Source organism: Micropterus salmoides, unplaced genomic scaffold, assembly GCF_014851395.1.
Source record: "Micropterus salmoides isolate LMB-PRFRI ecotype aquatic unplaced genomic scaffold, ASM1485139v1 Ms_hic_scaffold_13, whole genome shotgun sequence".
Lineage (NCBI taxonomy): Eukaryota > Metazoa > Chordata > Actinopteri > Centrarchiformes > Centrarchidae > Micropterus > Micropterus salmoides.
The window spans coordinates 10803754-10816380 of record NW_024040374.1 but is presented as its reverse complement, the minus strand read 5'-3'; the positions used below and the strand labels follow the sequence as shown (position 1 = coordinate 10816380).

Below are 12627 nucleotides of genomic sequence, written 5' to 3'. Positions count from 1 at the left end.
AAAACTCTCTTCTTAATAAATAATTTTTCCACCATACCAAAAAAATCTGGTTTATGCGTATGTCCCTTACCCTTAGACAGCCGGGACATAACACCTGATCAGTTAAATTTATTAAATAATAGCATAATGAAAATTACATTTTGCAGATTTTGCAGTCCTAATTTTCTTGAACTGTGGTCAGACAAGAGCCTTTTTCTCATCAGGGTTGGAAAACACTGACTGGCCCATATCAAAAGGCCACACAGTGTTTTAAATGACCTGATCTTAAGGACCCCTACATAGATGTGTACTGGATTTACAGGTTGTCTGTTCAAGTGCAAACTTGTCCTAATTCTGCTGTGGACATCCTGGAGTTCTTCAATGTCCTTCCGGATGTCAGAAACTGTCAACATATTCACCCAAATGTCCGTCCAACCATTAGTGCTGCAACCTAATTTGTAATTTCCTAATTAACCAGCAGAGGGAGAAAGACAGCAGGGATAAGATACTGATTACAAAACACACTTCATTCATTTAGTCGCCATCAGAGGAGAAACTATAAATATAATCCTAATAAAAATATTTAAATTGAGTGATCCATTATAAAAATCACTATAATGTTGTGTTGGCGCTGCCATATAACCCACAATTTAATTTCTTTCTGTCTTTATATTATTCAATATAACTTAATTAAAAGCATCCCTGTACGATTTTCCATATTATTCTAAAAAACAATGTGCAATGTAAGACAAAACTAATTCTTAGAGGAATATCTTCATAACACTGAATATAACAACATCTGTGGAGGCCTATACCATTCATTTCCCATCAACAGCTGGTTTATTGTTGCACACACTGGCTTAGACTTATGTTTTTTCCAACATGTATGTAAATATGACAGTTTGGCCAAAATGGAGGAAACAGTGTTTATTGCCGAGCAGCATTTAATTCAGAACACAGCGGCATACAGCCACATAACTGTGGCAAGAACAGTCAGTGCAACAAAAACGTTTACTTTTCACATTAAAACAAGAACACATTGAAAAAGGGTGGATTAAAAAATAGATAAATACATTGTGTTTGCAAATGTTAAAGATAATAATTGCTGAGAAATTACGCCCTTTGACACAGTGCAGGGCAACATTCGAGTACGTCAACAACATGCAAATTGTTCCCTACAGAAATACTGTAAATAGTCCATATTACGTAGATTATCTCTTACAAATGTGGGCGTAGGCATATGCAGTTTTCTTACAGCTAATTCCTCATAGACTGTAGGCCTATTGAGAGTCACAAATGTGCATATTTCTGTAGAAATGCTGTAAATCCGTTTGGTCCATGTATAGACAGTCTGTAAACATGTTTACAAGGGGAAAAATCGATATATGTGCAGTCTGTCATTAAAGTTGAGCATAAAGCCTCAATAAGTGCCTCGTTCTCTCATCAGGTTAGCCAGTGGCCAAATTCCATTTAAAAAAACGCAGTTTAATGCTGCCTTGTTCGCCAGTAAACATATTTACGAGGTAGAACATGATTTCATACATCGAACATATTACAGGCAAATGCTCTTCATTTCGGCATAAATCCAATTAATCAACTGGCGATCATTGATTTTAAAATCCAATGATTAATAGTGATGCGTGCTCGCCAGACTACTGTGGAGCAATTAGGGTTCTGGAAATTGCTTTACTTAAAAAGCAATATTAAATCGTGTTTTACCAGGTATGTTCACCTTTTGTCGGTGCTCAATGTCTAATTTAGCCTGGTATTCATTCCACTTGGAACGGCACACATCTGGGCTACGCTATAGCCTAACAAAGTCCATGAAGCTTAGGGGCTGCTGACCCCACACACCCTTCCTACCCCCACCTAGTGCACTTGAACCTCGCGTGTCAGCAGCTGGCAGCCGCTGTTGACATGGGTGATTACTTTCTGTTTCAGCTGGGCCACTTGCTCCCTCAGCAGGCCGGCCGTTGATGCCAGTTCGTTGTTCTGGCTTTTCAGCGTTTTGACCTTGTCCTCCAGCCTGGAGATCCGCTCCAGTTTGCGCATCCGACACTTGGACGCTGCAATCCGGTTCCTGAGCCTCTTCCTCTCGGCTTTCATGCGGTCCTGTGAGTCCATGTCGATGGGAGAAAGCGGCGGGCTCTCCCCGAAGCTCTGAACGTCGGGGACGGTCTGAGGCTCCTCCTTCAGCGGCTGGACCCGGGAGAGCTCCGGCTGCTGCGGGGCTGCCCCTAAATTATGCGATGGAGGAGGCGGGAAAGGGACCGTGTCTGTGGAGTAGTTGACAGTGGTTTCCAGTGGCCCGCTGCCATAACTGTTCAAGTTCGTATATACCGGTAGATCCGGATGGACGGTGACCGGGGCGATGTTGGCGCTAATCTCCAAGTTGTTGTTCGTCTGCCCGGTTCCGTTCAGCTGGTTCTGCTTGTGTAGATCCTCCAGCGCCTTCACGAAGCCCTCGGCGAACTCCTGCTCGTCCGTTACCGTCTTCGGGTAGAGGAACTGGGGGCTGGTGGGTGTCGTGGTGACCATTCCGTTGGACTGGATGATAAGCCTCTCCAGCTCCGGGGAGGCCAGTTTGAGCAGCCCCAGCTCCGGGGCGCTGAGGATGCTCTCGGCATCACGGAGATGCGGTTTGAGGTCTGCGTTGTCTGCCAGGCTCTTCATCATTATTTCTTCCGTCGTCAAAGTCGTAAAGCTCGGCACTCCCTCAGAACGGAATTCTTTCCATAACCTCAGACAAATAAACCGTAGCGTAAAATATCTTGTGTTTAAATAATATTGTAAAGTAAAAAAATATTGGCAACGCTTCACTGGAACCGTCGGCAGGCTTCTGCTCTCGAGCAGGATCTGAGTGTACTGTGTGCCCGCGCGCACAGCCTCGAGCTTTTCTGGGCTCGCACGTTCCATTATGTCACACTAGAGCGCGCGCACTGGGCAGATATTACGTTTTCCAGATTTTTATTTGAATAAAGAGAGGAGGAGACGGCAGAGACATCTCACTCTGCGTCTCGTTCAGGTCCTTAAAACAGATGAAATAATGTGTTTTAGTGTTATAACATGTAGTGTTTCTTTGATCAATCTTTCTGAAAAGATGCTGTTTTTCGGTTATGTTCATTCATATTTAAGTAGGGGAGAAAGGGGGCAATTGTAACAATTTGTGGTTTCTTTGTCATCTCTCAAAAACGTCTTGAACTAATTGGACACAATTTTTATAGAAGTAACTTGTATTGGTGTTTTACTTGTTAACAGTCATCAAATGTTTTTACAAGCAATGTTAAAGTCACAATATTGATTCAAACACATGCAGGGGCGATTGTAACAGCAAATGGGGGCAATTGTAATATACAGTATACAGTATACATAGAAAAGTAAGCTAAAGGTCATTCACACACATAAATGTTTAAATTGAAAACACTTTTCTGACATTATTAGAAAGATAGTATTGTCTATTATTTTCTATATTGAGCTTAAATTCTATGCTACTATTACAAAAATCAAAATAATGTTGATCTCTTGATAAATATGTTGATAGATTATTATCACAGTACTTACAGGGCTGTTAATGGCTCTGAGTATTTAAAGTTAAGATGTCTTCTCATTAGTAGACATTGAAGATAAAGCATGAGCAATTGGCTCTTGGTGGGAATTGAACGCTGTTCAATGAAAATGCCAAAGATTCAACTATTGGACTATGCTGCAAAAACACATATTATATATATATATCATATATATATATGATATTCTTTCTAAGCCGGACACTATTTGGTTCCTGGGTCAATTGTAACACAGTGTTACAATTGCCCCCAACTGTACCACCACATGACAAGCTACCCTGCTAATGCCAATGTTATAATATTTGACAAAGATATCAAATGTTAGACAACAAAATGGTCCTCAAAAAAAGACCAATTTAAATTCATAGACATTAATGGTCAAGGCAGTATGAGAAAAATACTGTAGATGAAAAGAATTACTTTCATAGCTCAAAAATGAGTCTTGGCAGAAAAACTTTGATAAGTATGTCTTATTGGCATGTCCTTCGGCAGGCAGAGCGATGTCCACAGAGAGCGTGCATAATGAGTTTCATGGTTCTGTCTCATTTCTGATTGGTGCAATTTGAGATGTTACAATTGCCCCCAGTCTCCTCTATATTTGTTATTTTATACCACCATTGTTTGTATTTATTTATTTACTTAGAGATAGGCCGTATTGGCTAGAAACATTTATTATTAGAAACTGCAGATCCCTTGAGTCTTTATGGAAACTGTTAAAAACTAAAAACATCACAACACATAGTACATGTACATCACCCATAGGAAACATTTTGTTTTGGTGAATAAAAAAAGTGTTTTTGCTACACTGTTAAAAATTAATATGAAACAGTAAGATACACAAAATACTGTATACTGTACACATTACTTAATACTGGCCTGTATAATAAGGTACCTGCACACCCACACGGGTGTTTTCACTTATTCTAGCTATATAGATTGCTGGTTTACCCTGTATTGATCCCCCTGAAAATAAGAATATAATAAAACAGAAATTGTACAAGTGCAATTAAATCTAACCTCAAAGTTACAGGCAATAGCAGTACACATACAGTACCTACAATGTGTGTTGTACATGAACTGCAGATGTTGATTTTTACATTTAGAAAGCCTGGTTTTCCCTTTAACCACTAGCTGAGAGATGGTTTTAGTGGGTTTTCCCAAAACACAGTTGTTTGCAGACCCTTTAAACAAATAAGGTGCTTTTTACCAGGTTACTCTTCATAGAGCGCCTGCCGTTTAGTCGCAGACGTGTCTCCTGTCTGATCACCGGAGCAAAGAACAACCCTATGGGGCCAAGCGACTGCGTTGTGATTTTAAGAACATTCCTAAGACCAACATCTTCCCCAAAACTAATTAGCATGCAGTGTTCGCCATGGCATTTGATCGCTTGTCTTGCTTTTGTTGATCTACTTCTCCCACACACTGCATCCAGCGTAGTCTGCCAAAGCATCCCTCCGCTGCTTGTTTGGGTGGGTGATTTGCTGGCTGATCAACATCCCACCCCTCCTGTGACTGGATTGACTGTATGTGTATTCAGAGCCAGTGAGCAACATCCTTTCTTGCAGGCTAAATCGAGTAGTATGTAGCTAGGACCGGAACTGCATTTCTTGGACCCTTGTTTACTTTGATACGGCTAACCAGCCAGCTAGCTATGTTTGACAGCCCCCAAAAGCTAATTACCCTTACCACAACCATCACCAAGTGTGTGCCTAAACCAAAGTTATGGATTATATGCATGTCGACCGGTTAACCCTACAACAGCTGGCAGACAAGGTTAACCTCCTTCTTGTTGCTGTGCATTACCACCACCACTCCACTAGATTGTGCTGTCGCAAAAGAACTACTGTCCTAGAACTGCGGCTACATAATATTGGCTAAATCAACAGTGGTACACAGGAAAGTAACATGGGTTGTCTTAGTTGGTGAAGTAATGTGGAAAGCAATATAAATTTGCACCGGGAAACATTAGCAACTGCTCGGCGTTAGCGAGCTAACATGACTTTCTCTGTGTTTCTCCAGCTTTACTAATGCTCACTTTGTTTTTACTCGACATCATCTGAATCTGTGTGGTCTGATGGGCTTCAGCAACATAAACCATTATTGTTATTTTGTATCCATGGAGTCTGTGTTTTGCTGTGAGCCGGTTGTTTTATGGCCCGTTGACAATACAATAAGGCAATGAAATTTTGATTAATTTCATTGAAATACTTGAAACAGCCCCTTTAATGAGCGATAAAATAATTGTTGTAAATAATTAATGGTAACGTGCCCATCCCTATTAAATATAGCTTCTTTTGTCTTCCTACACTCCCTAAGTTAGCACAAACTCAGCAAAACCAGATACTACTTTCCAAATATTTATCTTGAAAAACAACAAATATGAATTTTGTTTAGCCTCTTTAAGTCACTGACAGACAACACATTGTGATGTTAATGGGGATATGAATTTCAGTCATGCTTATAGTTATAGATATAGGCTATTTTATTCTATGTTCTCTGTATAAACTGAACATCTGCTGAAGAAGGCAGCCACATATGATTGAAAGCTCTGGAGGGAAAAAAAGTAAATTGACCTTCTGTTAAGATTTTTATGATGTCATGGTGAGTATTGACAGGTACATGTCTTGTTTACATTTTCCACAAATAAAATTCTTTTATTTAATGTAAGAATGATTATCGCTAAACTACAGACTATGATTTTGGACACATGGAGTTGTTATTTTCATTCATCTGTGTGGTCAAGAAAAAAAAGTTTATGTCTTACTGCTTACTTCTGTTTTATGCCCTCAGCCAAGGCACTTGGTATTACTGCCCATCAGAAATAGGAGATCTGAAACTAATTTCAACACTTCCTGTGGTCATTTAACAGTTTCAAGTGGCTGTTTTTTTTAGTTGGATCTGGTCTCACACCCATCCAATGAAAAGGCCACATGATCAGTTTCCCCTCAATAGTTTCCATTTTCCATTTCTAATTAAAATATTTTAATTTCTCCTTTAACAATTGCTATCACAATTTACTAGAGTGTTAAATATATAGTCTAATTTAAGGAGATTTGTTCTCCATGAATAATGTGGAAACTCTGTTTGCCCAAGGTTTGTACATTTTATCAGGATTTTACCTCCTGCTTATTTTATAGCACTTCTATTCATTCATATAAAATCCCTGTTTCATCAGGTATTTATAAATAACAAAGTTACTGAACTTTGCAGATGAATTGTTCTTTCGATGTGACAAACTAATGTGACAAGTCTGTGTTTGGTTTCCTCCCTTATCATTTTAGTTTTGTGCATTTTTTCATTAACAAACAGTGCTCTGGTTTGTAAAGGGTTACATAGAAGAGGTAGGCCTATGTGCGTCACAGGTCCATCACTGCAAAGCTTTGTGGGTGGATCACATGATGGGCCCTGTGATGTCAGATCTAGCTGTGGCGGAAATGTAGGTGGGGGGAGTAAACCAACAGAGGACAGATATTTTTGTCTAAAAGTATCTGTGCAGGGAGAGTGGGGGTGCTGAGCCTGCAGTCGAGAAAGGTGGTAGCTGGAAAAGGATGTAGCACACACACACACACACGCACAAACACACACACACACACGCACACACACGCACACATCACATTCTTTCATTCTCCTTTCCCTATAACACACCATACAATACAGTGTAAGCAAAACACATTAACATAGAGTTAACCATGACAAGTGTCAAGTTTCTGGACACTGAAGTTGTGCCCACTCTTATTATAATTGTTCATAGGTGTTGATGAATTTCAAATTTATTTGTTTTTTACAATTATTTTAATTTGTCTTAACATGTAATTGTCAGGTCAAATACTTCCCCACATTTGGGGAAATATTCATTTATCAATGTATAAAATCAACAGAAGCAGTGTATTTAGCCTTTGGTAAAACAATCCCTGTTGAAACCTATGGAAGAAGAATTTGTTTTGAGGGTTTTGAGTATGAGGAAAATTTTCCTAATGATTTTAAACTATGAAAAAATCATAATTTACCAATCAGTATCAGAATCCATTGTACAGCCACTTTGCAGTAGGAAATGCACTAAGAGAAAAAGTTGCATTCCTGCACAAAGTCAGTACTGACTTCATTAGAAATACAAATGTTTTACACCACAGACCTTTGTTGCCTATCGCATTTACAATATAAACCAACAACATGTTTATACATGGCACACAAGAAGGCAGCAATAACTAATTAACATTTTCTTTTGCAATATTTCATTTTCCTTTGCATCTGTCGAGCAGGTGTGCATTAGACAACACTTAGGATAAAAAATTACAGAGAAACATTTTAAGATGTAGAATTTATTCAAATCAAAATTAGATTTTTCTCTTGTGTGTCCATTTTCAAACTGGCAGACAATATGCAACCTAATTTCAAGATTAAATTGCAAACTAGACTTTTAAATTTGAATAGGAATGATGCAATGGCAGTAGAGAAGTAACCTATCATTCAAACAAAACAAAAATAAAACAATTCACTTCCTGATATGAATTTCATGGTAATGCATTCAATTGTCAAGTTGTTAACATATTTATTTCCCGACCAAAGATGTGTTCTGACCAACTTAACTGACAGTTGTTTAAAGCCATACCACAAAACTGTTACAGATGATGAATATTGACAGTACAGTATCTCAAGAAAGTTTCAGATCCAGCTGATTTACACAAGTACCAAAATAAATTTAACCACATACTGCTTGGCAGGTAGGAAATCATTTTCAAAAACTTGAGAGTGGTCACCAACAGTCACCACCAAGATACCTGTATGGCTATATAGAAAAAAAACGTTCCCTCTCCATTCAATATGACACTAACCTTGTTGGAACAAAGATTCCTGACACGATATCATAAAGATTGCCAGATAAAAACACCAAATAGCCTTTTAGTGTGTCATAATGTAACAGTGCGTCATATGACAGCTAAATGATGTTTTAAATTCCTCAAACACAAGTCAACGTGAGCTGAGGAGTAAACCCAGGCATCAAGCAATCCTTTGTCATCAGTGGCTGTGGGTTAATGCTGCAAGTCAAGGCACAGAGTGATGAGCTGTCAGGAAAGCTTGGCATCGATTGGTTGTTGGAATTTCCACTGTGCCAGAGCCCAAAAGAGATCATGAACATATTGCACTGTATTAAGCAACATGTGTTTGATGTGTGGTTTGGACATGCACGTTATGTGTGATTAATGGAAGGTATTAGAGCAGATAAGGACCCTTTGAAGATAATTATAGAAACAAGCATTCATCTTCTCTTGTGAAACAGATACTTGAACGGTTGGCTTACTTTCATCTTCACATATGAATTTCTTGTGAAGCCAATGTGTGGTTTGAAAGCTAATGAAATCCAACGCATAAGTGAAGTGTTATGTTGTTTTGCTATAGCAACTAGTTTGGCAAGCTTTCATGGAAGTTATTAAATGTTGTGTTCAGCATCCTGTCAAAGCAGACTACTAAATAAATGTCGTAACGTTAGAGTGCCAGGTATGTAACTTTGTGTGGGCATGTGTGCTCAAAAATGAAACAGATGTCAAACAAAACCATATAGATGTCATTTCCTTCAGCAGCACTTCCATCCTCCCCCCACACCACTCTCCAAACTGAGGAACTGTGTATGATATTTTTTTGTAATTTTCCCAAACTGTCAGTCTGCCAGTGAAGGTGTCAGGTGTCACACTGGCCAGGTGTGAGGTAAAAACTGGTTAATTAAATCAGTTAATTTGAGGAAGTCTTTGATATTGAGATTTGTTTTTTGTTTTGTACTGTAGTTCAGTAGTAAATAATTAAATAACAATCCTGACAAGCAGGGGAACGTATGTATTTGTGTCACATGTATTACATGTACACTAACCTCCTCCAGTGGGCCTGATGACGTAGTTTCAAAGTGTAGGTGAAGTTCCATAGAGGATGTAGGAACCCCATGCAAGGAGTGACAGTGTGTGTGTGTGTGTGTGTGTGTGTGTGTGTGTGTGTGTGTATGTGCATGTGTATGTGTGCTGGTGGTTTTTACAAAACACACCTGTGCCCACACACGCACACACACACACAGTGACAATTTCACACACTTAACCACAAAACCTCACCAGGCCTACACCTTTTCATGGTTTAACATGATCTGCTGTAGAAAAACAGACAAAAGCATCCGATATTTGATTGATATTTTTTATGTTACTGTTACAGTAGTGTGTGTTTTTCTGCCATGAGGGGAACATTACACCCTAATGTTATCCCATATTTACGAATTTATATTTTAATATAACCTTACTCCATATATTATTATTTTATTACATGTATGTAGTACGTTGCTTATGTAACATTCTGTCTTTTTCCAAAGTTTGTTACTGAGAGTGTAGTCATTGCTATACTGGCTTGCTTATCTTGCGTACCGCTTGTTATTTTTTTACAGTAATGTAAAACGATTCAAATCTTATATGAATGTATTTATTGTTATTGTTTTGCTGCTACAACAATCTAACAGTCCCACAGAAGCAACAATATCTCTTCCCAATGTGTGAGTGATATTAGTGACAGAAGTGTTATGCAATGTGTCTCATTAATCTCAAATGGTGATTTCCATCTATTTTCCAATCAGACTATGAAACAGAGAAATGTAAATGACCTTTTGTGGAAAATGTTCTTTCTGTCTCAATTTCACCCTTGAGCCTTAGTTTTTGGTGTAACACTAAATGTAACCACAAAGACATACTTTTAATTTGAGGAGAAGACAGGATTTTATAGCCACATGTTCCTCCTGTTATAAATATACACTGTATGTCTCTTAAAAGATAATGAAAACTCTGCAGTGAATGTGGGAGGACAACAAGTTGACCTGCCACATCCGGACTGAAACGGTACATTGGCTCAGTGGTTTATTTTTTTAAAGTTCTCATCCCACAGTCCAAAGACATGCGAGTCAGGTCATTTGAATACTCTACATTCCCCATACTGACATGTGTTGATAGCATACACAGATTTATGATATACTGTGTCACATGAAGGGTTCAGTATTGTTTTGTCTGTACATTTTATAATCTTACTCATCAGTGCAGTTTGCACAAATTGAAGGCATCACTTCCAGTTTACTGCAGTATATAATGATGTACCCCAGGGATCAATGCTAGGATCACAATTGTTTTGGGTTTATATCTAGGTCAAAATTTACCTGCTATACTGTAAATGTTGTTGATCATCGTATTTACTGCTCCTATGAACAGGAAGTCTCCTGGTTTCAACTTGCCTTTAAGATTGCCTAATTTAGTGACTGTACAATAAGCTAACATCCCATCAAGCTATTTTGTCGTTTAGGTATAAGGATATGTTGCCCAGAAAACAGATAACCTTCAAGGGGTTATTTAAAAAACCTTTAGAGAACATTTAGAGAACATTCCCTGAATGTAAAATTAAAGCTGTATGCACATCATATAGATACAAAGCTATTAAAATATGTTTATGGCAGCAGAATGTGGCCACTGCACTTTAATTCCAAACAGCGCTATTCATTCTTACTCTGATTTTATTGTAGTCACATAGCTGCTCACCTTGGATATGCTGTTCGTAAACAGCGTGTGTGATTTGAAAAATATTTTGATCTGACTAAGACTAAAACTAATTGTAATAATCAAAATAAATGTGTTAATTAGTGTTTATGCTCTTCTTGCCTAAAGAAAAGGAAAATGAACAACTGAAACTTTCTTTTATTATGAAGGATACGGTTTTATTTTCATACCATTCATCTTGCACCAAATGTCTACCATTTGACGCCTTCTCCTTTTACATGACATGGTTTTTGACTGATAACAGAATAGCCTATCAATTCAATACAAGTTCTTTTTTACATGCTCTTTTTAGAAATTAATTAAAATCTGTTTACCTATTTTACTATGTGCAAGGTTAAAGAATATAAAGTATCTACTTTATTTAATGTAGGCCTATCATATCATATGTTCTGTTGTAGCTCATCAATTGTAATGTTTTTATTATGTCATAATTACCTTCTTGTGTCTTGTGTCTTGTGTAAATGGGAAAGAGATTTGTTAGTCTGTTTTCAGTTTTTTTTAATATATAGTCTATGGTTTTCAGGTGGGATAACCACAACCACACCCACATCAGGAGGGCACATCCAGCAGTGGTGTGGAGCAGAGCAGCGCTAATGGGAGAATGTCTCGGGTTACGTATGTAAGCCTGGTTCCTCGAGAAGGGGAACGAGACACTGCGTCGGTTACGACACTATGGGAACGCCTCTAGGCGAAGCAGGTCTGAACGTGAATGAAATCACTCCAATCCTATTGGCTTGTTGCTAGAACGGTAAGGTGTGATGGAATAACCGGAGGAGTATAAAGCACACCTGTACACACTCATCATTAGCAGGTATGAAGCAGGCGCTTCAGGCGGGGAGAGAGGTGCGGCAGGCCGACGCAGTGTCTCGTTCCCCTTCGAGGGAACTCGAACTGCGTCAGTTACGACACTATGGGAACGAGATACCCACTAAACCGTGCCGAAAACCCCGCCTGCCCCAGTGTGCAATAAAGTGGCACGACTAAGAGTAGAGCGCACGAGTGCCAGGTGCCGAAGGAAGGTCAAGACTGTTAAACCGAATGAATGTGTGTGGAATAGCCCAGCCAGCCACTAAACAAACATCCTGCAAAGAGGCCCCAGAAAGGAGGGCTTGAGAGGCCGCCATGCCTCTGGTAGAATGAGCCCTCACAGCCACAGGTGAAGGCAAACCACGCACCTGATAGGCCAGGGAAATAGTCTGAACAATCCAGTTGCTAATAGTATGTTTGGATGCAGGGAGCCCAGCCCTGGGGGACACAAAACACACTAGCAGCTGGTCAGCCTTCCTCCAACGGGAGGACCTCAGAGTGTAAATACTCCATGAGGTGGAGGATAAATGCTTGCAGCACTGTGGACCCTGCCGCACAAGAAGGCACTTTAGGGATGTATCCTGGACGAGGGTGCAGGATAGCCCTAATATTCCCTGGGGCAAACTCCAGGCTTTGTGGGGAACCGAAAGTGCTTGGAGATCCCCCACCCTCCTCAGAGAGGTGATAGCAAGGAGAAAGGCCACCTTAAG

General features: G+C 39.3%; 1 protein-coding gene across 1 annotated transcript; it reads right to left on the bottom strand.

The window, feature by feature from the left end:
• Nucleotides 1-891: 891 nt before the first annotated feature.
• Nucleotides 892-2960, bottom strand: LOC119900496 (transcription factor jun-D-like). The gene has a single exon (XM_038715502.1). The coding sequence runs from the start codon at nt 2893-2895 to the stop codon at nt 1849-1851; it is 1047 nt and encodes a 348-aa protein (XP_038571430.1). The 5' UTR covers nt 2896-2960; the 3' UTR covers nt 892-1848.
• Between the last annotated feature and the right edge of the window lie 9667 nt (nt 2961-12627).